General features: G+C 40.1%; 1 protein-coding gene across 4 annotated transcripts in view; it reads left to right on the plus strand.

Moving 5' to 3' along the window:
- The window catches only part of MKX (mohawk homeobox), a 69812-nt gene that overhangs the window by 1737 nt on the left and 40689 nt on the right, over positions 1–27386 (plus strand). For 2 of the 4 annotated variants that reach the window (XM_032243791.1, XM_032243792.1), the window contains exons 2-5: positions 1453–1722; positions 3465–3624; positions 9674–9827; positions 10259–10594. In XM_032243791.1, the coding sequence (XP_032099682.1) occupies positions 1535–1722; positions 3465–3624; positions 9674–9827; positions 10259–10594 (838 nt within the window). In that variant the 5' untranslated portion in view covers positions 1453–1534. Of the gene's footprint in view, positions 1–1388; positions 1723–3464; positions 3625–9673; positions 9828–10258; positions 10595–27386 lie in introns of those variants that run through there. The other 2 variants (XM_032243793.1, XM_032243790.1) reach the window with 2 other exon arrangements.

Raw genomic sequence — 27386 nt, forward strand, 5'->3', positions numbered from 1 at the left:
GCTTGTACCTGTCTGAGCGGGAGGACGCAGTCCTAGGGGACACGCGGCATCCAGCAGAGGTCTGACTTCACTCCCCTACGAACAGTGACCGTAGCCGTCCTTTGATCGCTGTGGCCACGGTCCTAAACGTCGCGCGTGGCCTCTGCTGCTGTGGCTGGAGGGCGGGGCGGGGGGCGTTGGCTAGTGTGGGCATTTGGCGAAGCAGGGTGTGTGTGTGCATATGTGTGTGTGTGTGTGTGTGTGTGTGTGTGTGTGTGTGTGTGTGTGTATGCGCGCGTGTGTTTGTGGAGTGGCAGCCCGTGCCGCGGCTGGGCGAGCGAAGGGGGCGCTGGCAGGAGACCGCTTGGAGGAAACGGGAGCTGTCCCGAGGCGGGGAGATGGGGCGGGCGAGGGCGGCCGCGCGCCTTGGGGCGGTAGATCTGTGGCTCCGCGGCCAAGCCGACCAGCGCCGGATGCCCGCACGCGGCGGGCAGAGGCTCCCGGCCTCCGCGACCCCAGAGGTGAGCTGCGGGCTGTCCCCGACGGTGGCAGCCGCCGGCCAGGAGGTGCGCTGACCGAGCTGCCTCCCACCTTGGGCTTCAGACATCTTTACAGCCTCTGAAAGGGTCCCTCGAGACCCCAGAGAGGGGCGGGTGTCGAGGGGCTCTGAGCCCTTGGCTGACACCGCTTTGCGGAAGAGAATGGCAGTGATTGAGGGCTCTGGGGACCCAGGTCCTGGCGCCTTGGACCTTCAGACCATGCACTTCCCGGGGCGAGTTGGAGTATGATAGGAAGATTCGGGGAGAAAAGGGGGAGAAGTGGTGTTTTCTTCCTGACACCATTTAACTGTTCCCGATCCTTGAACTCACCCTCATCCCGGGGGACCTTAGCTGAAAGAAGATGCGGGGTTTTCAACAAACCATCCAGGATCTAGAAAATCCCCCAAATCCTGGTATGGCCGGGGACTCATGAACTGGGCCTTTCGGATGCGCTTGTCACATTATCCCAAATATTCCCTTCCATCCAACCCCTTCTGACTCCCCGAGTTGGGGTTCCCAGAGGCTTTAGTCTTCAGCTGGGAATTGAAGAACCACGCACGGCCTCACGCCTGTCGCGCTCTGCAGTCCGGAGTATGCGTCTCTCAGACTCAAACTGAAACCCGGAGGCTGGTTTGGGAATTTGTTTCCTTTGCCTCTGCGGGTAAATGATTCCCGGTTGAAGTTCTGAGGAGTTAGGGTATAGGGGTATCGATCGCCCAGGCAAGGAAGAGGGCAGGTACCTGTCCAGGGAGCCTGCAGGGGCGGGGGCGTGTAGCCAACTGGGGAGAGCCGTAGGGTAGCCTGCCAGTTGCGGCGGCGCCGCTCCTCCCCTGCGCTCCGCAGCCCTGCGACCCGTCCAAGTTCAAAGCCCGGGACCCGCCGGAGTCGGAGCACTCTCAGCCAGTAAGTAACGAGATGCACCTTCCTCTCCTAGAAGCTGAGCCCCGCTGCGGAGCTCCCGGCGGCCCAGCCCCGAGGCTCTGCAGCCGCGCCGCAGGTCCCTGCCACCTGGCACCATGAACACCATCGTCTTCAACAAGCTCAGCGGTGCGGTGCTGTTTGAGGACGGAGGCGCCCCGGAGCGGGAGCGGGACGGCCGGCCCTACGGCGGTGTCCTGGACTGTCCTCACGCCCGCCCCGAGGTGGGCATTCCCGACGGCCCGCCCCTCAAGGACAACCTCGGCCTGAGACACCGGAGGACCGGGTAGGCGCACGCCCCGGGGACCCTGCCCGCCTGCGGCCCGGAGGGGTGGGGACGGTGAGCGGTGCTGGGGTCCCGGGCCAAAGCGGGCGGGGGCGCGGGGAGAAGGGCCCGGAGTTCCCTGGGAGTGCAGGTCTGCCCCTTCAGGGCTCGCGCGTTCTTCTGTTAAGGGGCTTCTATCTCAAAACATGAGGGATCAATTCGTCCGGGCAGCTCCAAAGAGCTCGGTGGAGACTGAGGGCACCGGGTGGAGACTGAGGGCACCGGGAGCTGCCCCTCGGCCCTCCGCTGCCTGGACCTCGGAATTGGGGGTTATTTGCAGCTCTCTGGACTGCGGGTGCCGGCGCGCGGCTGAGAGCGAGGAAAAGGGACTGAGCTGGGTGCCGAGAAACAGGCGAAGCCGATCGGTCGGAGAGTCCCGGCTCAGGGTCCGCGGACTTTTCTTCAGTCATCCCTCGCCAGGGCCCCAGGCTCGCCAGGCCTTGCTCAAGGTGTCTGGAAGGTCGCCTCCCCGCAGGGAGTCCGGGGCGCGCGCGCAGCTCGGCTGGGCCCGCGGCGAACCCGGAGGGGGAGGCCCCGGGCTTGCGGGGCCGGCTTTGGGTTTAGCGGGGTGAGGGGGATACTGGGGGGCGGCAGCTCCCGGGTGGGCCTGCTGCTCCGACTGCAGCTAAGTGGAGGGCAGGGTCTGCCCGGCCGGATCCCGGCGGCTCCCCGGGCGCCCCGCCCGGGAGGGGCAGCCGTCTTGGCCGCCTCCACCTGAACGATTGCATCAGCTGCTTGTTCTGCGGAGTCGCTGCTTAGTAAAAGAGAGATCGGTTTCGTCAAAATGTTACTACCAGTCGCTTCGGGTGGAATTGCATTTCAAAGTGTTTAAAGAGGCAGAAGCTCAGGAGGCTCCGGCGCAGGCGCGCAAGCCTGGGGGAGCGGCTGGGCGAGCTGGCAGCCACGCGCGACACCTCCCGGACCCGTGCGGGAGCGCAGCGCCTCAGGCCAGGCTCCAGGCTCCAGGCAGCAGGCTGCAGGCTCCAGGCTGCTTCTGCCTCCTACCCCTTTGAATATGCTTTTCCTGAGATCTTTTTACTTTACCTGATGTGACAGAGCTTGCCGTCCTTTTACCCTACCTTAGTTGGGAAACGGCCCAACAGTGGTTTTTGGTTCTGCAGCCTTCCTCCACAAACCACCACCTCCGTTGAAAAGTTTCCCCCTTTTCCTAAAAGATCAAAGGAAAGAGAGACCTCAAAGAGTGCCGGGGGCGGCAGTGCTCCTTTGCTTTATTTCCTCTGTCCAGTGGGCGACCTTTCCCCTAACCACAAGCGACGGGAAGCCTCTGGGAACAGACCAGAGATCCCCAGGGAAGCTTCGAGAGCTAGCCACATACTCTGCTGGGCCTGCCAGGCCAGGGCCACTCGAGGGCGCAGCGCCAACGGGCGAGGGAAGGGTAGCAGTTAGCCCCGCTGCCCAGATCCGCGACTGGAATAGCAGTTTTCTTCAAATCACTTGAACTTCGTCTCCTAAACCTCTAAACTTGGGGTACTGGGTTCAAGGTATCCCCTGTTCACGATAAACCTAGCGAAATGATCTCCCCATCCAGAAACTGTGGCTCCTATCTCCTGCCTCTCCCAACCTATGGGCTGGCGCAGAGCAGGGGTGCATGGCAGGACTACGCGGTTTAGGGTGCGGGGCCCGGACTTGGAACTCCCAGACCGCACCGGTCACGAGGGCCTCCTCCTCTCCCCACGTCCCAGGGCCCGGCAGAATGGCGGGAAGGTGAGGCACAAGCGGCAGGCCTTGCAAGACATGGCGCGGCCTCTCAAGCAGTGGCTTTACAAGCACCGTGACAACCCGTACCCCACCAAGACCGAGAAGATACTCTTGGCCCTCGGCTCGCAGATGACGCTAGTGCAGGTAATCAGGACCCATCAAGCCCCTCATCCGTTTCTGGGCAAGGGACTGAGTAACGGGCACTGTTAGGGTTTGCGTGGCTCTCCACCCTAGGACGCTTCCACCCGGACAGGGATGGAGCTGAGCCGTGGGAGTTTCTGAGTTACTTCTCAGCCTCGTCAGTTCAGTGCAGATGCTCGGTTGCACAAGGGAATGCAGGATGCGCTGTCAGGGAGGGAACTGAAAAGTCAACTGCAGACTTATGAGAAGGTAACTGGGAATCTGGGTTCAGGAGCCACGTATAGATGAACCCGGATGATACCATCTGCCGTGATTTTCAAGGTTAATGAGAGTCAGAATCGCCTGGAGGGCTTAAAACACAAATCGCTGGGCCCCACCATTCGGATTCAGCAGGTCTGGGGGTGAGGCCGATCCCTGGCATCTCATACAGGGCCGCAGGTGTGGCTGAAGCTGAGGCTAGAGAGGAACCCCACTTTGAGAACCAGGCAGTGTGATATTAAGGCCCGGTATTAAAGCTCAGGTACAGAGTGACTTTCAAAATTACTATTACTGACAGCTAGGACTAGGGGATAGAAAGGCAAGAAAGGATGTTTGGATCAACAATCCCCACCCCCACATTTTTTTTTTTTAAACGATGTTTGGATCAACAATCCCCCACCACACACATTTTTTTTTTTTTTTAAACAGGACGCATCCTAAGCATTAGCTGCAATCCACAGCATTTTGTTCCTGTGCTTTTTTCTGCTAGGCTTAAGGAGAGGAGGCAGATTTCAGATGGATGGGTTACTTTGCCAAGTGCAGAGAAATGGTGCAGAGTTTGTGTGTTCTCTAGTGAACAGCGTTACTTTACATTTGATTCGCTTTTCAAAACTGAATCTTACTAAATTCACAAAACCACGATCATGTAGGTAGTTACTATCAGCATTTTACACTTGATATAAGCAAGGCTTGGGGCAGTTGTGTCAGTAAAAGACAGAGATAGGCCTGGAAATAAAATAATTCCAGATCAAATGCCCTTCCCATCATGTCACCATTTTTTTAAAAAAAATATGGTGGCTTGAACTTTTCTACATGCAAACAGGCAAATTTATTCAGAAAGAAGAGGAGGAGGAGCTATATCAGATGAGAAGTTTTGCATATTACAATAGCATTACCTGATTGTGAAAATGTGTTTTATTAAATTTACACTAAGTGGGAAGTCCAAAAAGAAAAAAGGAACTACTTGATAAAATAAAAATTGATTTCCAGAGTATTTAAAATTTCCCTTTAGGAATTACTGGAAAGTTTAACAAGGCATGAAGGTTGACTTACAGTCAGGCTATCAATACTAGAATATGTAATTTCTGCTTATTTTTAGAATATAACTCTATACAAAAACATCTGTTTTCTTTCATATTATCAGGCAATGGCATTAATAGTGATTTGCTGCAGCAATGGAGGGGAAAATTAATTTAGTGTTCTTGGCTTAATATCTGTTTAACATATTTCCATGAATCTTTTAGTGATTTACCAAAGCAGTATCTAAATAAATCATTCCAGTCAGAAAAACTTGACTTATTAAAATAAATAACCGATGTTAAATTTTCAGTTTAAACAAGTATGCTATTTATTTTTTAAATACACTAATTTATAGAGTTATTTGAATATTTCACAGTGATGTCAGCAATGAAATGCTATGTTATTTTGGTTGATTACAGAGCTTTATATTTAATAGTGGCTATTCTTTCATATAGAAAGCAAAAAACATTTATGACATGTTTTAGAACATTTTTAAATATGAAATAGCATTTTTCATTAGGAGAACCATTTAAACTTTCTTATGTAGTAGTTTTGTTGAGCTGCGGTACAAGTAGTTATAATTTTTAATAATTTGTCACCTGTAGTGATAGTTCAAATACAAATATCAGTGCTTTTTATATGTAGATCTTGGTAAGGCTATTACATTTTTAAATATACCGTATGTAAAATTTTTATTCAAAACACTTTTTCTCTCTTACACTAGTACTCAGAAAATAAAAATGCACAAAAATATGTAGTTTTAAGTGGGATAAAATAATTTTTATAATAATAAATGACAACTTCGAAATGATTTTAGATTTTATTATTAATGAAGTTTGTTTCTGAAAATTTAAAGTGATAAATGGAAAAAATTAAATTGTATAGAATTACCAATGGACCTTATATATAATCCTATGGCTGACCATTGTTCAAATGCTATAGAAATACACTGAACTCTCAAAATAGAAACAGCTTTATTGTGGAATAATATAAAATGATATGTGATTGGGATTTGTATTATTGAAGGATACGGAACTTACCCAGGAATAATGAGTAGATGTTAATGCTTCCTCTTGTAATAATAGAAGTCTCATATTCCTGTGATATGTCCATTGACAATTTGTTAAAACTGCTATGTTGCAAGATTCTGTCTCCTCTGTTGACATAACTCTGCCTTTGCTTGGTATTGAGTGTGTCTGCTGAGATATATATGTTGTTATCAACTATAAGGCTTATAACAACTGTTAAATATTCAACAAAATCTCAGATCAGTCCTTATTTATTATTCTAAGTGTTATACTACATGGTGTGGAAATAAAGTGCTCAATATTTCAGTTGAATAGCTTAGAAGTTTGTTAATTCAGTGTGTTCAAAGGACAGATGCCAGTTTATCCCTTTAGGGATATATAACAATTGCTTTGTCAACATGATGAAAGCAAACCCCTCTGTTAGAATAGGATGAATATCAGTTAGTTTTCCCTCCCAGCTTCTAGATGGTTGGCCCTCTAATCTTTCACTATAAAATATGGGAGATAGACAGATATAAATTATGATTATATAAATACAAAGTATAAATTATATAAATTATATAAATTAGGCATATCTGTCTATCTATCTATCTGTCTATCTCCCATGTTTTATAGTGAAAGTTTAGAGGCCAAATGTGTATATATATGCAGTTTGGCATTGAAATTCTGTCCCAGAGCCTGTCCTTGGTAAAGAGGCCTGTCTCATGTAAAATACAATTTGAAAGAATATGAATGACCCTGAAAGAATCCATAGTAGATTAAAAATAGAAAATTTGAACTGATGTTTTTTACCTTCAGTGAAACAGATGGGATTTGCATTAATTCATCAAGAAAAAAATGCAAAACAAGCATATGTAAATTTGTTAACCAACTGTTTGCTGTTTGCAGGACCTACTGCAAATAAACCTTAAAAACCTTGGAGGGTATCTAGTTGTTAGGTTGCATTGTACTGAGAAAACAAAACCAACAAATAAAAAAATCCAGCAGAATACATATATTAGCAGACTGGGTGGTGGTCAATTTGTAAAATCAGTTTTGAAAGTCTATATTAGACATCAGCAAACCTTTCTGGAAAATCACCTAATGTGTAACTATTATAATATGGTTAAAAAAAAAAACTATGAGTATATAAAACATAAAAGAGGTGTGATGCCTATATATGAAAAGTTAGTTAATCCCCATGACATTTAAGTGTTCCCACATTTTTGTCTCTTAGAAGGATAGTGTATTACTTTTTTAAAGTTAGAAGGCCATTGCATTTTCATTATAAGAAGAGTCATAAGAATTGGATTTTATACTGTACTATGTGTGGCTGCTGTGTGAAGGCTTAAGGTTAGTCAAGATTTAAGGTTAGTCTGAATTATATGCTGTTTAGTAAAGAAAGTTACAAAGACGTTTTAGAATTGAATTCTAGTAAATATGAATGATCTCGGGGAAGTTGCAGGCTGTACTCTGTATGTGAAAGGAGCAAAGAAGGACATAAACACACTTGCTGGAGACAGTACTGGTCGACAGAGGGAGGTTAGTACTTACTATAAAGGGAATTAAGCCATCTTAATTTTTAGAGCTAGCAAGGATATTAGGAACCATCAAATTCGTTTCAGAGATGAAGGATTCAACATTCAGAAAAGTTGAATAACTTACCCAAATTCACACAGCATGTTTTTGGCAAATTCAGAACAGGAAGCCAGGTCCTTTTCCATTGTGTGGTGATTATGGGATAAAGGACATTTACGAAGATTTGAAGAAGTGAATTGATTAAATCAAAATGGTACATCAAGTCTTGAATTTGATGATGGTTGCTAAGATCCATTTAAGAGAACAGAATGGAAGAGAGGGAAGTTAGAAAGAGAAGTGTTTTCAAATTCCCAGTTAGTAGGTATGGTTGGATAAAGTAGTTGGATGAAGGTTTTGTCAGTGAGTTGAAGAATCCCAGAAAAGCTTGAGGAATGTCATGAAGAAAGGGATCAGACTCCTTGTGGTTCCACAGCTAATGTTCACTGGTGTATCCCAGTTAATCATGTGTACTTCTTTTCTGCTAGTCCTTCTGTGAGTGCAGAAGACAAAGCTCATTCATTCCTAGCACTTAACACCATGGCTAAAGTACAATAGCCGCTCAATAATTTTGTTGTCTGTCTGTAGAAAATGGGAAGGACTGAGAATTTGGACTCAGACTGAATCAGAGTAATAGTAACATAGCTTAGCAGGAAAAAGTGCTGATAAAGACTGACTTCTGAAATGCCATGGTGAGATAATATGTCATTGCATATACATTTGAAAGGATAACTATCATTGCTTCAGGTACAAAGAAGATAATTGACTAGATTGCATATTAAATACATATGGGAAACCCACCATGTGTTACCCACAAGGACAGAGAGGGAAAGTATAATTTGTTTTAAGTAGAATAATAAGGACTTGAGTAATGCATAAAAAATGTGTATTTATAGTATAAATCTGAAAAAAAAAAAGTAGAAATTTCCAGTGCAAAGCATTACCACACAAACCATTATAGTAATCTGGCCTTTCTTCAAAGCCTAGCTTAAATTCCTCAGTTTGGTCATGTTCTGGACCAAACTGGCAGAAGGACTTAATTCTCTTCCCATGTTTCATTCTTTTAAAGGCAAGTATTGGCCTTTTGTGTTTGTAAAATTCTACGCACTGATGGTAGCCTGATATTTTAGAAGAAACCTCATGTATCATTTTAGCACTTAGGAATCCAGTAGCATCTTTAAAAAAAAGAATGAAAGTAGCTTTCCTTTGTCTTGGAATGTTTCTCTTTGCCTTCACCTATTTCCCTAAGAAACACTTGACTTTTGGCTTAAAGTGAGGTGTTCTTTGGTTTATTTTCCCCCTCTGTGCCAATGGCTCTACCTCTGTTTGTTTTGCTAGCTCCTCTTTTGGAAGCGGAGATCGGTCCTACCTTTTGCTTCTCTAATGGTTTCCAAAGCTTGGTCCTTGACCCTGCTTTCATTCTCTCTATTCTTGTCACTTTGACTGTCACCTCTGTGCCTTTCCTCTTTAATTTGGTCATTCCTTCCCTTCAATCTCAGATACCATTTCTATTTTCTTATCAGACATCTCACCAGTCTTGGCACCTCAAACTAGACATTGCCCAAGCCAAACACATCATTTTATCCTCAAAAAATTATATTTCTTTCCCAAAATGGCACTACCCTTCTCTTGGTTACACAGGTTTGATGACCCAAGGCCATCTTTAACTCTTCCCTCTTCCTCAGCCCCTATAATTTCTCTGGAATTTCACTTCTATTTGCTCCTGTGTCCTCTTCATTGGGAATACACTTCCCTTCCCTCTTGACCTGACCTATTCTGGACTTTTTCAAAGCCTCACTGAAATTCCTCAAAAGGCTGGAGACACATATGAAAGTAACCCCTCTTTCCTTTGGACTCCTGTATCATTTTAAAGTCTCGTATGCCATTTATCACATTCTTTCTTACATTAGTTATTTGTGTACTCTCCTACCTCTCTTACTGGACTTTTACTAAAATTTTTTGATGGCAAAGCCTCTTCATTTTTCTTGTTCCACAAATGCACTAAGTGCTCAGTAGTGTGCTTAATATGTTTGTTGAATGAATGAATGAATGAATGGATATGAATAGCCAGTATTCTTATGTCCTGAGAATATTTTATGATCAGAGGTGCTGAGAGAGGCTTAGCTCCTTTATGAGAAAATAATTGCACCATGGATAATGTTTTTAAGTTTTGTTAATTGATACCGTTTTAGGTGTCAAATTGGTTTGCCAATGCAAGACGCCGGCTTAAGAATACTGTTCGACAGCCAGATTTAAGCTGGGCTTTGAGAATAAAGTTATACAACAAGTATGTTCAAGGCAATGCTGAGCGGCTTAGCGTAAGCAGTGATGACTCATGTTCTGAAGGTTTGTTAATATCTTTATTTTGCTTTCTTTGCTTTACCTCTATAGCAAGTTCACCATAATTGCTATTTTTCAGTTTTCACCCAAAAAATATGATGATGCCATAACGGTTCTTCTTTTAATTGCATGAAATAACTTCATTTTTATAATACTATAAATAGCCAAAAGAATGACAGCCATTTCCTCTTGTTTATAGATATACCATGTGTCAGAATAACATATTCAGTGAAATTCATTAAAATTAAAATGCCATAAGTGAGAAATGACATAAATATTTGCTTTCTTTTGCCTAAAAATTAATCTTGACTATCAAAGATGGTTTTATATACTTTAAATATATTTCCTTTGTATATTTTTAAGGATTAAATATAACAGTGGGGTGGTCGGGGGAAAGTTTGCATATCGTCCTACTTAGTGATATTGTTCTGCTTTAGATGGAGAAAATCCTCCAAGAAACCACATGAACGAAGGGGGCTATAATACCCCAGTTCACCATCCCGTGATTAAAAGTGAGAGCTCGGTCATCAAAGCAGGAGTGAGGCCAGAGTCACGGGCCAGTGAGGACTACGTGGCACCCCCCAAATACAAGAGCAGCTTGTTGAACCGTTACCTTAATGACTCTTTGAGGCATGTCATGGCCACGAACACTACCATGATGGGGAAAACAAGGCAAAGAAACCACTCGGGATCTTTTAGCTCCAATGAATTTGAGGAAGAATTGGTGTCTCCATCGTCATCAGAAACTGAAGGCAACTTTGTCTATCGCACAGGTAAGCCCATGCTTTCTGTTGTAATTCCTGCGACACCTGATTAAGCCACAATTAAAACTGCATCAGAGGGGTTTATTTTAACAGGTATAAAGCCATCAGATTTTTCATGTATTGTTCGTAATTCAGTTTTAAAGCTTTTGTTTTGTTTTTAATTACCAGTGGAGTAGATTATGGTCTTTGTTAGTAGATTGCGGTCTTATTGAGAAATTTTCAGTTTTAATTATAAAGACAAGAAGTTTCACTTTTTAATATTTTTTTAACTTTTTAATACTTTCATTTTGTTTTTACACAAGTTAACTCAAGATGGAAGAATTTCCATTCTTAATGATAATTTTAATCCTCATGATAACAATGTTTAGGGGAGGTATTTTTTACTGGCTTTTATGAATAATTTATAATAAAGGATAGTGCCAGATTGTGGCCAGTCCAGCAAATACTTTGTGTTTCATCTTTTCTGTTAAATGCCTTGATTGCTAAATAGTGCTGGTAAATGAAACCATATTAATAGGGGTGCCAAGCTTTTGTGAAAGATATAGGTCTGTTTCCATTGCTCTGGAAATTTTACTCTCATTCTTGAAAAGCATTAGCAGGGCTGAAAAATAGCTTTTACAATTTTATTTTCCTTCCAGAAATAAAGAATAGATTCCTACCTGTCCCAAACTTTCAGATGGAGTAGCACATTTGGTAAAAATTTCTATCTTGACTTCGGTTCCCAGAGAGGTTTGCTCTTAAGAAGTGTGTGAGGTGACTTTGGACAAAGGATATGCATGACCTACATCTGGTGTAGACAGAGTCTGGATCCTGAAAATGCCAGGAAATGAGATTTAGAATATTAGAGCTGGAAATAACCTCAGAAAACATTTAGACCAGGCACATTACATCACAGATAAGAAAACCCAGACCAAGAACACATAGTAGGCCGTCTCCTCCAGATCTCTGAGTCTGTACAAGAGAGAGGAAGAACATTACTACAATAATCACTACTCTTATCCCTACTACTACCAATCACGTATTGAGTTCTTACGGTATGCTGGGCCCTATGACAAAAACTATACACATTTTACTACATATTTTCTTCATAATATCAAGAAGCTTGGTCCGTGAGCAGTAGGGCTTTATTAAGAAATCTAAAGTTGCTCTGTTAATGTACCCTTTAGATCATTTACCTAGAAATCTGATTTTCAAACATCTGCAAATATATATGTGACAATGATCTGTGAAAATTCAGAGAAAATAGCAATACATTTCTAAAGACTTAAATCAACTTCATTTTCTCTTTGTATCACCAACTCCAACAATAAAAACAAACTCCAAACACTCAGAAATACAGAAATAGTCTTGCAAATAATAACTGGGTCTAGGAAGAATTAAAATTAAAGGCTATTTAGCCAATAATGAAAATGCAGCTGGGCATGTGGCTCACACCTGTAATCCCAACACTTTAGGAGTGGAGGGAAGAGGATTACTTGAACCCAGAAGTTTGACACAAACCTGGGCAACATAGTGAGACCCCCATCTCTACAAAAAAAATTTTTTTAATTACCCATGCGTGGTGGTGCATGCCTGTAGTCCCAGCGAGGTGGGAGGACTGCTTGAGGCCAGGAGATGGAGGCTGCAGTGAGCTGTGTTTGTGCCACTGCACACCAGCCTGGGCAACAGACAGAGATAGTGTTGCAAAAGAAAAAAAAGAAAATGAAGAAACTACGTATTAATATCAAACTATTGTGACCAGAGCAGAACTTGAAAGTAATTCAGAGCTTTATGAATGTCTATTTTTAGAGAAAAGATAAGAAATCACATTGTTCAAATACAGATAATTGAAAAAAGTAATAAAAATAAAACAAAAAAGTTAAATGGAAAGCTGAAAAATAAATAAAAGTTGATTGTTTTAAAACAATAATAAACTAAACAAGCAAAAATCTACACAAATTAAATTGAAAATTACAAAGGAAGGAAACAGCAATCAATAAATAGTTATTAAACAAAAATGTTTTTAAAAATTATGATGAAGTACTCTGCACAATTGTTTGGCAATATACTATATGTAAATGTGCATTTAAATAAATTGGCATTCTCCACACATAGTAAATTATAAGTTCATAAACAAGAAAAGTTTTAAATGACCAATAACTCAGGAAAAGCTAATTTTAGTCAATTCAATTCCCAAAACACATGACTTAATACAGCCATTTTTTTTCTAACTTTGAAGAATTAATGTTCGTGTTTTACACATTTTTCTGGAACACATAAAAATCTCAATTAAAAAAAAATGTAAATGTTATCCTAATCCCAAACCAGATCAAGACTGAATAGAAGTCAAAACTCTTTATTTATAATACTGATACTATGAAAATACCTGAGAAATATTTATAATGTAATATTAAGTAAAAAATAATTCAAAATTGTGGAAACACTGAGTAGTTACGACAGTACAGAGGTGCATAGACAAATACAAAAAATGACAAATACATTAATTTTAATGAGGCAGAGTAATTGGTTATTGGCAATTTTTTATTTAAGAATGTTTTTCTTACAAAAATTTTAACATTGGCCTGGTAAAAATATAGGTTAGATGCCTATGCAATTTGCCCAGTGTGGTGAGTCTTCTGAAAATGCATGCTCTTTTCAAAAGTGACAAATTATAAAGCCAGAACGAATAGCATGTCTGTATAGTTGATTCTTTTCAAAGTCAAACATCTCGGTGGCTTATTTTTATTAAAGCATTCCAAAAGCACTTGGCCCATACTATGGACTATTCATTTGCCAAGTTTTTAAATAAATAGTTTTTAAATAAAAGCCTATTTTTTTTTTTTTGAGTTATCCAAGCAACGAGAAAACCACCAAGATGCAAACTTCTGGTTTTTCATGCATGTGCATCAACTTAAAAAGGACAGACTAAATGATTTGCTTTTATGGCTAAAGAATTAAGAAAGACTGGTGGCCTAAGACTGATCTGCTAGGTTTCAGATCAAAACAATCAATGGCTGTCTTGTGTGGGAACTGAGGGACAGCATTGCTGCAATTGTAGCTAAGTTCCCAAGCACATATAAATAGTAAAACAGGGGATTTCAAGAAATACTTTCTGAGCAACTGCTATGGTTTTCTCTGGCATACAAGCTTCTTCTGAATTCTTTCAATTCCATCTGGTTATATCTTTCCTTCCTCACCTAAATAGAAATTTTCTAAGTCTGTATTAACACACCCACCCCCAGTGCTACAGCAGTACAAAGATCTTGAACTTTCAAATTTTTTAAAAGAAAACTTTACAATTTTTTTTTTTTTTACAATTTATTGCTAAGGAACTTTATCCATTTATTCATCCATTTTTGTTAGAGTGGCTGTCTTGTGATGAGTTTTATTAAATTCATGGAATTGAAAAGCCAATTGAGGCTGGTCACGGTGGCTCATGCCTGTAATCCCAGCACTTTGGGAGGCCAAGGCGAGCAGATCACCCAAGATCAGAAGTTCGAGACCAGCCTGGCCAACATGGTGCAACCCCATCTCCACTAATAATACAAAAATTAGCTGAGCATGGCAGCACGCGCCTGTAGTCCCAGCTACTCAGGAGGCTGAGGCAGGAGAATCACTTGAACCCGGGAGATACATGTTGCAGTGAGCCGAGATCGCACCACCGCACTCCAGCCTAGGTGACAGAGCAAGACTCCATCTCGGGGGAAAAATATTAGCTGAGTGTGGTGGCAGGCAGCTGAGACATGAGAATCGCTTGAACCTGGGAGGCAGAGGTTGCAGTGAGCCAAGATGGTGCCATTGCACTCCAGCCTAGGTGACAGGGTGAAACTGTGTCTCAAAAAATAAAATAAAAGCTAATTGAAAGTTGGTGTGTGAAAGGATAATGTACCACTGAATTCTATTTTACTTATTTTTATTAAATTCTAGGGACAGACGTCCTGTAGATTATAAAGTAGTAATTCTAATTGAAGATACTGCTAGAAACATTAAAGCATATGCAAACATTTTCCTTGATTTAAAGTAGCATTATTTCTCTGTATTCCACAGTCTTTGGCTTCATGCCAGGGGCATAGTAGGCTTTCAATACAAATGAGTTGGAACATTTTTGACAGCAGTAGTTATACCATTGCAACTAATCAGAATTATTAAGATCACTGCGTCTAAATGTAATTAATACTCAAAGGAAATTTAGTCACTCAGTGTCATCCGTTGAAATAAGTTACCTGAATTAAAATTATAATTTGCATTTATGATGTTAGCTTAGCGAATGGTAATTTTCAAATGTCTGACTGAGTGAATTTCCTTACAAACTGACTTCCAAGCCTCCAGCCCCCAGGTGGTCTGCTCTCTGAGGTACCAGGATAAGAACCCCCAGCCTAATATTCACCTCCATGCCTATTGAACCAGGCTCAGATTCTCCAAATGGAACCGTCTTTGCCACCTTACAGAGAGGGTTCTCACTGGAACCTTTCCTAACTTGAAGTAGAGTTTGACTTTACCGTCAGAACCAAGCCTATGGAATTTCTTTGTCTAATGAAGGAGGAAAGAGGTTTCTAAAAGGAGGAAATCAGGCAAATCTTAAACTAAAACCTGTGGACTTCCCCTCTTGTTTTGCTTGACTTGAGGACAAAGCCCTATTGCATTTTTCCCTTTCGCAGATCACAGATAATCAATTTATAAAGGCCTAGTGCGTTAGGATGATTGCTCTATGAGCCCCATGGCTCTCTGTCAATATAGAATTCATATATTATCCTGCTCCCAAGAGGCTGAATATTTAAACTTCATCTTGTTAAACTGTCTAAAATCCCTCTTAGACACATCTATGGTAAGCCAAAGCATCCAGGCAGATAGGAGCTTTCCTATGTATGAATTAATGGGGCTACCTTCCCCTCTGCTTGATGTCGGTGAATATCCATGGGAAGACATGAAGATTTTGGTTGAGAGAAAATAGAAGCCATTTATTGGTGCGTGGGACGCTTTGGGAGGTAGGATCCATTTGGATGTCTTGCTGCAGTTAGAGAAGTGGAACAAAACAAGAGAACAAGGCATTTTGTTTACTGGGGAAAGAGGAACAAAGGCAAAGAAAGTTTGGGAAGATAACAAATTTAACCGCCATCTCCAAACCTATTTTCTTGGCTCATAACGACACTCAGGGGAGAAAATGTTCTTTTTTTCTCTCTTTTTCTGCACACTGTTACTTTGGAATTTAAGCTGGTATCAGTAGTAAGATCTAGATATGCTCAGGAGTTCAATAAACCATTGGATCCGCCTGGGCGTCAAGCTTAATTTACTACTGCGTAGTTTCTTTGGCGAAATGTAACCAATGTAACAAAGACCTTCTGAGACACAATCCATTGGTATATGAGGTGCTGCTCCTATGTACATTCATTCCACAAGCAAAAATGATAATTAGGAGCCACTCCATGAAGGCTCTGGCTTAGACTCACTGGAGCCCCGTGTTTGGTGCTGACTGCTCTATCCATGAAACCATCTTTAAATGAACCAGAAGAAAAGTTTTCAAAGATGCCTCAGCAGATCTTTTTGAGCAGTGAATATTCCCCCTGACAATATATGTTTCCTTCATTTCAGCTTTTGTTTTGGGGGGTAGCGTAAAGAAAGTCTTGCGGCTGTATCAAGAGCCATCTGTGTGTTAAGGGCCCTGCATGAGTGCATCTGTGTACATGCGTGGTTTCTCTTTTGGGCTTTTGTTGACCAGTAAGTCTACCTTGGATACTTATTTTCTTATTTTATTTCCCTTTCTGTGCTGTAATTTTCTTGGTTTTAGTGAAAGAATTAAGCTTTGCCTTTTTGGATTATTCCAGACATTCTTTTCCTGGCATGCAAATGACTGTTGATGTGCTCCAGCAGAGAATAATAAAACCTTCTATCACCAGCCCAGCTAGTGACATTTAAAGGATACTTGAAAGGTTGTCCAATTCCTTGTCTTGTGCTTTACCTAACAAAGGCCATCTGGGAATGAGGTATTTCACGTAAGTCCAATTTCCAGATAGCAGAAATTTAAGGACCAATTTTTTAAAATAGAGAATTTTCTTCTGTTCTAAACTTACACTATTTAGCACAGCTTTGGAGAAGTACTTTAATAATCTTTTTCTTCTCTGCACTTCCTGTTCCTTGTACTTTTTATATTCTGTTCCACCCTTTCAAATCAGTAACCTCAGGGTTAACCACGATCGGAAACTTGCCCCTCACTCCTTTGGAGAAAGAGCCTTGTTTTCCTGACAGCTTTTTAAAAAGGGAACCTTTCTAATTAATTATTTCTAAGCAGTAATCTTTTAAAATGAGATTTATACAAATGCCGAGCCTTTGAATATGCATGCGATTACTATAGAATTATAAAAACATAAGCACTATAGATTCTTAGTAAACATTTATGAGGACAATAGTAGCAAAACACATTGACGTGGATTCTTTCTGAAGTCCAAATCAATTTGGTGTTTGAAAATTACACTTCTTTCTGGCTTCACTTGGAAAAATCCAAATGCAATTATGCCAGGATTTCTTTCACCCATTGTGAAGAACTGAGAGACTAATGGCAGACAAGAAAGGATAAAAAGAAGAAATATTGGCAACAGGAGCTGTGTGCTGGCTCCTTCAGGGGTGGCTTTCCATTCACTTTTCTTTGTTATTTGGTATCATGTGAGAGTCTGAAAAATCTTACGTCTAGATAGATGCTGAGACTTGCACTTTCATACTATATGGCTTCCAAATCGAAAGTATGAGGCAGTTTAGCCTAGAAACTGCACAGATATTGTAGGGTTGTGTTGGCTTATGACATTTTTGTCCTTTTACATTGTGGTACCTAAAAAAGATAGCAACACTGATTTCATGTTTGGCGGAATGTGGGCAAATTGTTTTCCGAAATGCAGCCGCATCCTATCTCTTTTTTTTTTTTTTTTTTTTGGTGCTGGCTCTCACTGCCTTGTATGTATTAAAAACTCCTGGAGGCTCAGAAATGGTGTTGTATTAGCTTTTATAATTCCCCTAGTGTTTACTACCATATCTTTCACATATTTGCTCTATAAATGTTTCTTAAGTGAATGAGTTCATGTTTTGATGATTTAGCGTGTCTGCTCCTTAAATCATAAAAGACATTTTAATTTACATAAGTATATGTTGATCTGTGTCTGTGAACAAAACAAGAGAAAGAAAAGGGTCCTGAATAAGTTTAAATTAGTTTTAAAAAAAGCTTTAAAAAGAAGAAAAATGTGAAGTAAAAAAACAATTAAACAATGAAGCTGAAAACAATGAAATGTTTAAGAGTCAAAATGAAAACATAGAGTAAAATGAAACTAAATCGATTTTCAAGTAAAAGAGTGACTTCTAGGAGATGCAAGGATGAAAAATGGAAAAATTTAGCTAGTTTAAAGAAAATCCGCCAAAGAATAAAAAGCACAGCCGATTGACAAATAAAAACAAATGGAGGTTTTACACATTTGACTTCACTAAGTAATGGGATTTATTTTTTACCTAGTACTATAGCCTCGGAGGTGAGACTTCAGAAATAAAGCACAGATCTAAACCCACTCATTTAAACCCTCCTGCCACATTTACTGTCAGGGTTGGCAAGAACCCTAAGTTAAAGTTGTGACTTTTTCAGAATGACTATTTTTTTGCTGCATTTGAAAATACGAGAAAGCCCATCCAGAAATTTTACATTTTCTCTCCTCCATGTGTGAGAGCAAAGATCCCATACATTTTTCATATTTTCCTGTTAAGAACAAGTTTACCAACATGAAATTTTGACCTTGCAAAGGAATTCTCTGTATTTTGGCATTACCATTCTACTGATATTTATCAGCGAATTGATCATAATGGACTTTCTGATACTCAGTGCATTTCAGACTTGCTTCAGTGGTCAGTCACATCCTGGGGCAGCTTCATAGAAGTGCTTGTTCGTGTCACTATATTTAAGACTGTGTCAGTGTTTCCATTAAGAGACCTTCTCATTCCCTAGGGCTTCTAAATAAGTCGTAAAAAGTCAAGCCAAACTCAAAGCTGTCATAAAAGGGTGCTTTTTTTTTTCTTCTCCTATGTGTAAGGAATATAAGCGAATAACTCCCATTAATTCCATATTTAGTTAGGTTTGTAAATGTGTTACACACTGATGAGACCAAATAGGATCCATTGATGCTTTTGTGGCCTAAGACTGAAAAGAATGTCAGAAAGTTTTTACTGTCTATGAAAATAACAAGACATTCTATTTCATGAATATAGACGTGGTTTCTTTTCTTTCTTTCTTTCTTTTTTTTTTTTTTTTTTTTTGTTAGTTGCAGTTACTTTTTCCCTTCTGCCTCCCTACTTTGTTTCTAAAATTAAGCAGGTATTTTTCTGTGTTAAAATTTGTCTTGTTGATGCAACAGAATTTTTTCACAGGGTAAATATGTGCTTTCTTCCACTCCAGAGTTTTGGTACTTTTAATTTTGGAAGCCTGTGTTCTTGTTTTCCATTATAAATGATATCATTTATAATTGTGAATTTTGAGGAAGTGAAAAGACATAATAATAAACATGTACACTTTGCCCAATTTCCTTCACAAAATTTGCATTTTTGTTTTTTTCGGTTTTCGGTTTAAATGAAGGATGGTGTGTTTAACTAACAGCTACCTGAAACTGAACCTGAGAAAAGGTAATGAACCTTTTCTCTCTTTCCTCTTTGACAGCTTCATTAGCCAATTTCTCTGCTTCATTGTACTAAAGAAGTAAATACTCAGGGATATTTGTAAGCCCAGCAATCAGCTTTTAAAGGATCTTCCAGATCAATCACTTATTTCTCAGGTTCGGAAATTGCTTTAGGCTATATACAAACCTCTGAAAATGTTCACTTTTGGCTGTGAGTTGCTCTGTGCTTGGAGATGTGATCCCGATCCTTTGCATAGTAAGTCTAATGGCTTTTGGCAGTTTCAGGTACTTAAATGACTTTTACTTAAAAAATACTTAAATCATTAGTGTTGAACTTTTGAGAACTTGGAGTAGGTGTGTGTGCATTTCTGAAAGTTTCTCTGTTTTAATAGCTACAGTGGAAAGGTTTTTATACAAGTTGATATTATAAATTGTGGGTTGTAATAACCATACAGTACCTAGGGATCGTCTTTGGTTATTAAGGGAAATAGAAATGGTTTGCAGAAGATCCCACACAGTTAATATTGGTGGCCAAAGTTTTCTGTGGGGGAGGGGTGTGTGTGTGTGTGTGTGTGTGTGTGTGTGTGTGTGTGTGTAGGAGAAGGAGGAGGAGGAGGAGGAGGAGGAGGAGGAGGACAAGAAATTGAACATTGTTAGAAACACAAGGACGCTTTTGAAGATGATCCATCGGTGGCATCTTCCCTCTGCCTTGTACGTAACACTGGAGACATTGAAGTTATTACCAGGAAGTGGTCAGAAACAATTTGAGGAATAGCAACCCAGTTGGAAAGTGGTTTTGGGGAGACAGATTAGTCTCAGTTTGAAGCAGCAACACCACTCTACTTTGAACAGTTTTGTCTTCCCAGAAGTGAATCAATAACTGTTTTTTGCAGACCAGTAGGAGGCGCTGCAAGGTGAAATTCACTTTTACCATTTGCTCAGGTCTCCCACCTAGAAAAATCAAAATTGAAGGTTAGTTAGACTTCACTTTCTCATGGATTCAGGCAGCACCTTAGCAGTGGGCCATGTTTCCCTTAAGCGCTTTTTTCATGTCTTCCAGAATTGCTGGACTGCAGATGGGGGTAAAAACTGCCTCTTACCCACTGACTTCAGTACTTTTGAGTATCTTTGATACAGTGATGAAGATGTACATCTGTTATACACTGTGTTCCCTTTTTGCTCCTGTTACACACACACACACGATTTTGCCTTTCATCAGTTTTCATTTAAATAAAGAGAATGTTTTTTACAATAGTGATTTAGAGAGGAATATTTTAGTAATACAAAATTAAAATGGAAAAACAGAACTCAAATGAAAATGAAACCTTTTAAAATGCTGAAAGGTAGTCAGAGACAACCATTCATAAAGTGATATTTCCAAGAAACAGCTTGCTCCTGAAGTTTTCACAAAGTTGCTGTGTGTTAAGAACTGATAGTCCCTTTAGCCGAGCCAGTCTCAGGTGATGGTGAACAAATCTCTCAGTATGGCAGAGACATTTCAAGTAAGAATGCCCTGTTCTGCCAAGACTGTCATGATACTAAAATGTACCCTTTTGCTAAGGGCCAAAATTCAGAGTCTCTCCTCCCAGTTTCTACACTGATGTAGACAACAGATGTACGAAAAAGGCAAAGTGGCATGTCACATGGCTTCAGGGCTAGAGGATGGCCATCTGGCAAGGGATAGAATTCCTTAAATGTTACTGGGGCTTACATTTCTTAACGTAAAATTCCTAGCCAGAAGCTGTGTGGTGCCAAGTGTCTTTGCTGTGATTCCCGAGCCTAGCAGGAACCTGATGATTGCAATATTGTGGCTGATGTTGGAATCCACACACCTCTTGCTAATTTGCAACCAAGATTGAGTGATACGATTACTTTCCGCTTTTCTTATCGTTGTTTTTGTTGCATCTAATCTTGCCGTATTTTCTTCTCCTATAATTCTCTCCTGAGCTGCTAAATCTATCCAGATGGGTCAAGGAGTTTCTTCATAACCTTGTCACTAGTGCAACAGGTCTCGTTTTAGTTTTGATGGTGTCTCCTGGGTTCGTTTATTTTAGACCTTTTTAGAAATATGGCACCAATTCGTATTTATGCAGCAACCCATGAGGAGTCTAGCTTATCTAACTGTGTACTTTTTTCTTTCAGAAGATTTTGTACGTATATTTTTTTTCTTAAAATATGCTTGGAAAGTATAAACATAAATCATCTGGAAAAGCAATTCTCAACTATCTTGAAAGGTGTTCGAGGGCTGTTTCATGGTTACTATGATTGAAGCAGTAAAATTTGGTTTATAGTTACAATAACTTTCCTCTCATTAGGAAAATACAAAAAAGCTCAACTTTATGATTTCATGACATATTACCAACCCCTAAATTCCATTCCTAATCCCCACCCCCTAACGCACACAGACTCGGTGAAATGCTAATAGGAAGCTCAGAGAAGAACCATAGAGGCATATAATCTGTCTGTGCTATGTCTGACCTCACCTTGTGCCTCAGCTGCTTTCATTAAAATGACAGTGTAAAGGTCTGGGTAGAGGCTGGGGTGAAGCAATATGCATCGAATGTATATTTTGACGATAGTAAAGTTCCTGCTACTTCGGCTGTGATTTGGAAAATGATTTTGCTGGGCCCAAGTTTTCTCTCCAGTCAGCCTCCTTACCTACATGAAATTACCCACTTGTAGATGAGACCACCAGAAGCTGTAATGTGTACAGAGCAGAGAGCAATGCCTTTGAAATCAGCAGCTCTGTGTGTTGGCCAGATCTGTTAGCAACAGGGTGTGTGTTCTAAGCCAAGTGTCTTTATTAATCATGGCTTTGGTTCCTTTAGCTGTAAAACAAAGATGTATGACAAGATAATCCATCAGTACCTTACACCTCTGACAGTGTGCAATTCTGTGCAATGCATAGGGAGACAAGGAAGCCCACAGTTTATAGAAAGTCATAGCTAAAGGCATATCTTAACATCACTATTAGAACAGAGCTTGGGCTCTAAGCCACAAAACAGGGACATTTCAAAGGAGCGTTGGGGAGCATGGCACCAGTAAACCTCCCAGGTGGCAGATAAAGGACTCTGCTCAGTGGGGGTGTTGGACCCTGAGCATGGGGTAGGAGGCCAAGAGGGTAGACGTCACATGTTTAAATCTGACAATGTTTGCCTTATGTCATGTGTTATTTTAGGAGATCTCTCCCAAGATTATAGAAGTATGCTATATTTTAGTTCTTCTGATAATTTTGTATCACAAGTATTTTTTCTGACATTTTTATTATTTTAAGTACATATTATATGCTTATAATCTACCTACAATTTATTTTTGTAAATTACATGAGATCATGATCAGAATAATTTTTTCTCTGCCAGATGAACAGCCAGTTGTTCCAACATTTTACTGAATACTTCTACCTTTCCTTACTGACTTGAAATGCTACCCCTATTATATACTAACTTACTTTATATGTATGTCTATTTCTGGACTCTATTTTATTCTAGCAAACTTACACACATATTAATAGCGTACCATTTTCTTTCCTTTTTATTTTAAGTTCTGGGATACATGTACAGGATGTGCAGATTTGTTTCATAGGTAAATATGTGCTGTGGTGGTTTGCTGCACCTGTCAACCACTCACCTAGGTATTAAGCCCAGCATGCTTTAGCCGTTTTTCCTGATGCTCTCCCTCCCCCTGGGCCCCCCATGACAGGCCCCAGTGTGTGTTGTTACCCTCCCTGTGTCCACATGCTCTTATTATTCAGCTCCCAATTGTAAGAGAGAACACGCTGTGTCTGGTTTTCTGTTCCTGCATTAGTCTGCCAAGGATAATGGCTTCCAGCTCTATACATGTCCCTGGAAAGGACATGATTGCGTTCCTTTTTATGGCTGCATAATATTCCATGATGTATATAGATCACATTTTCTTTATCCAGTCTATCATTGATGGGCATTTGGGTTGATTCCATGTGTTTGCTCTTGTGAATAGAATAGCATACTATTTTCATGACTGTAGTTTTATTGTGTATTTTGATGTATGACAAGGTATGTTTTTTTTCCATTTTTTCCAAAATATTCTTATCTAGGTCCTTGAATTTATTTTTCTAGCTTAACTTTAGGATAAGTTTGATTATTCTATTTTTTAAAAGCCTGTTAGAAGCTAATCTGGGATTTCATTTATTTATATATTAGTTTGGGGAATATTTTGTCCATGATATTTATATCAAGTCTTCCAACTGAGGGCATGGTAGAGTTCTCCATTTATTCTGGTCATCTTTTATGACAGTTGTTAGTTTTTATAGTTTCCTTTATATAAGGTTGGCATATTTCTCATTAGGTTAATTTCTAGATTTTTGTTTGTTGTTCTTACTGTTTCTATTGTGATAAGTCCTTTTCAGTAATGGTTATAACTGAGATGTGGGAAAATTGTTGTATTCTGTATATTTTTGTTATATCAGTTGTACCTTTCAAGTACACAAGTATCTCATCTTCACATAGTAAGTTCTGTGTATTTACTCTTCTTCTCTCTGCCTTCCTTCATCCCTCCATTTATTGCATCATGTTGGCCATGTTCTACAAAACATCGTTGACTCACGGCAGCTCTAACACACATCAACGAGAATGTGTGTTATAACTGCTATAATTTGTCTTCCATTTTACCACCGAGTATCGTGTTTGCAGAAGATTTCTGGCATAATCGCTTTATCAAGGTAAGGGATTCTCCTTCCATTCCTAGATTATTTAATAAGATATTTCCCCAACCACACACTTAAGGTCATTGCATTTACAAACTGCTATTTCTGTACTTCCAAGATTGTCATCTAGTTGTCTTCTTTTAATCTATTTATTTACAGTAGTACATTTCCTAATGCTTAACCATCCTTGAATTCTTGGGAAAATTTTTATTCCATATCAGTATAATATTCCTTTTATATATTTCTGCATTCAATTTACTAACATATTATTTAATAATTTTGCATCAAAATTCTTAACTGAGATTTGTCTTTAGTTTTCTCCTTTTTTCTAATGGTTTCCTTGCATAGTTTTATTATTAGAGTTATGCTAGACTTACAGAATGAACTGGAAAGTATTTTATCTTTTTCCACTCTAGGAAATTTTAAAGTAAATATTAGTTCTTCCTGATGCCTTGAAAGTTTAAACAGCTTACCTGTGAAAGGGCCTTGGCCTGAGATTCCTTGGTTCTCTACTTTTTCTCTTAGGTTTCTCATCTTTCTCCTCCATTTTCTGAACAGTTTCCTCAGCTTTATCTTCCAGATTATTATTAATAGTTTGGTCTTTAACTTTTCCCCCATTCATTCTATTAATTAACTTTAGTTTTGTTTTCTTTCTTTTTTTTTTGAGAGGATCTCCCTTGTTGCCCAGGCTGAAGCACGGTGCGGCACAATCGTAGCTCACTGCAGCCTTAAACTCCTGGGATCAAACAATCCTCCTACCTTGGCCTCCAGAATAGCTGGGATTACAGGCATGTGCCACCATGCCCAGCTAATTTTTAATTTTTTTTTTTTGTTGAGATAGGAGTCTTACTATGTTGCTCAGGCTGCTCTCAAACTCATGGCCTGGAGCAGTTCTGCCACCTTGACCTCCCAAAGTTCTGAGATTGACAGGTGTGAGCCAGCATGAAGCTTTTCTATTGCAGTTTTTCTTTTAAGTTTGGTATCTTGTTTTTATTTTCCAAGTACATCTTTTTTATCTTAATGCTCCTTTTTCAGAGCAGCTATAATTCCTGTAGAGACCAGAAGTTACTAGAATATCTACTCTCTACCTTTTAATGGCCTTAAAGCCTTTCTAGATGGCACCCTTAGACAGGTCCCCTCACCTGTTTAAAGAACATTTGAAGCTGCTGTATCCTGGGGTTAGATGACCCAGAAAGCTCTCTGTGGGTTCAGAGAGGAAGAAGAGCTATGCCCTAACTCTTCTGACAGTGGTCTCATAACTAATAACCTTCTTGATTCCCCTGGTAGGCCACTTATTCTCTGTTAGCTGCACACTTGGAGCATCTGAGCCCGTTGGGAACGCAGCTCACGCTCTCCACAGTCTTGCCCTCCACCAGTTTCGAGTTGTGGCTCCCTGTTTGCATTTCCCCGCCAACTGGATGCCATATGTATTTTCTCTTTCATGAATTTCTCAACTTTTCTGACTTGGCAATGGTACCTTTTATTGTTTTTGAGCCCCGTTAAGCATGCATTTGTTTTCAAATTTACATTTTGCAATTTAATGGGGCTTCGAGAGACAAATTAATAAAGCTTATTCAGTACACCCTCTTAAAGGGTAATTCTGTAGCATAGGCTTTTAGCAAATTATTTTATGGTAAAGTATGTTTTCCTTACATCTGAGAGTTTTTATGAATAATTTGCACACATTCAAAATTATGTGTAGATTCTGAATATCAACAAATAATAAATACAGAGTGTGCACAGAATAGAACAGTGGGAACTGTTGCAACATTCCCGATAGGTTTCATGTACATAAACATGATACACTGTGATACGTAAGACTTCCTCAACTACGGTGCTTGAATAAAAAGCTAAGTATACTTTAGTTAAATTTTTTAAAAAGCCTGTAATTATAATAATAAGGTATATTAGTACTTGGCAGTTGTGCACCTAATCTATACTGTACTTTTGAAATGTGACTGGAGTCCAAATGGATACTGCTTTACTGCGCCATTAAGCATGCAGCACGATAGACCTAACTTTTCTTTTTGTCTTTCCAGTGGAAAACTTAGGTTCTTTGTTTGAGTGAGTACTGTCAGGATTTTTTAAGTAAAAACAAGGAGCTAAGAATTCCACTCTTTCTTGCCAATATTTCCTTCAAGCAAAATTATCAATTAATGGAGCATTAAATATCATATGCTTCATATTGCTTTTTTACCCTTTTGTGCTTGGGTTACTTTAATACTTTTCAGCTAGTGTTACAAATGTAATTGACTAAAATTATACACCAAAATAAAACAAAACCATGGGAGGGAAAATATTATCATATTTTGAAAACATATCAATAAGTTCATGTTTAAATTTGCATATTTGGCTTATTTTGAAAATGTCACAATAGTTTTGCTTTCCCCCAATACCCTCATTATTATAATTTCTTCTTTTTCTTCCTCTTAATAATAATAAAGTGCATTGCCTTTGCCCAGAGCATTTCTGTTCAAATTCTTCCTTGCTTTGTTTGACTGTGAATGAGCTGACTGAATATTTCACCATGCTTCTATTTCCCTGAGCAGTGGTGAAGAGACCACAGAATATTTTTCTATGAGTTTTCTTTCTTCCTTCAGGAATAAGTTTGATTGTTCATCTGTCAGCAGGAGGAAACTGTGATGCTTACACACTAACGAATTTAAAACAAGCCACTGTTCCCAAGATCTTTCCAGGAGCAGCAAGCTTTCAGTGGAGTAACTAACATTTCTAGAGTCCTTTGCTTGCAGGGCACTTATCGTCATTGTGTTAGGCAGTCCCTGTTATGCTGCATGGGTCTTTCCCTGATTTATAGAGCTAAGTCTCTGCTTCATCCTTTAAGGTGCTAAAATTACTCTGAAGAGGTCGAGAGTTTTACACGCTATCACTAATTGATCTCACCTCTGGACAAACATCATAAACAGCAAATATCCAGACCCAATTTCTAGCTAGCAATTACAGCATACTCCTCCACCAGGCTTTTCCTGGGAATATGGGAATTTGAAGGGTTTTCTTTTCCAATGATTCTGTATATCCTTTTAGAGATGCTGATGGGCAGCATCATATCCACACACATCTTCTACGAACATATTAAGTGACGCCTCTACCACTAAGAAGGGCAAGAGAAATGCCAGACGTCCAGCCTGAGAGCATGGCACCTCCATGGCCAGGAACACACAGCTTGCATGTAGCAGTCAGGAATGCAGCGTGTGGTTTCTGAATGCATTCACAATGTCAAGTTGAAAACTGATGACTAGAGTTATAAATCAGAGAACAGATTTTATGCATGTATATTAGTTTTCTCTTGCTGCATAACAAATCACAAATTGTATAGCTTAAAACAGCACCCATTTGTGATCCCACAGTTCTGGGGGTAGGAAGTCTGGCATGGCATAGCTGGGTTTTCTGCTCAGGATCTCACCAGGATGACATCAAGGTGTGTCATTCTGGGCTCTCACCTGATAGCACTAGGAAAGAATCCACATACAACCTTAGCCAGGCC

This window comes from Sapajus apella, unplaced genomic scaffold (genome assembly GCF_009761245.1).
Source record: "Sapajus apella isolate SASKATOON/1434 unplaced genomic scaffold, GSC_monkey_1.0 scaffold53, whole genome shotgun sequence".
In the NCBI taxonomy this organism is placed as follows: domain Eukaryota; kingdom Metazoa; phylum Chordata; class Mammalia; order Primates; family Cebidae; genus Sapajus; species Sapajus apella.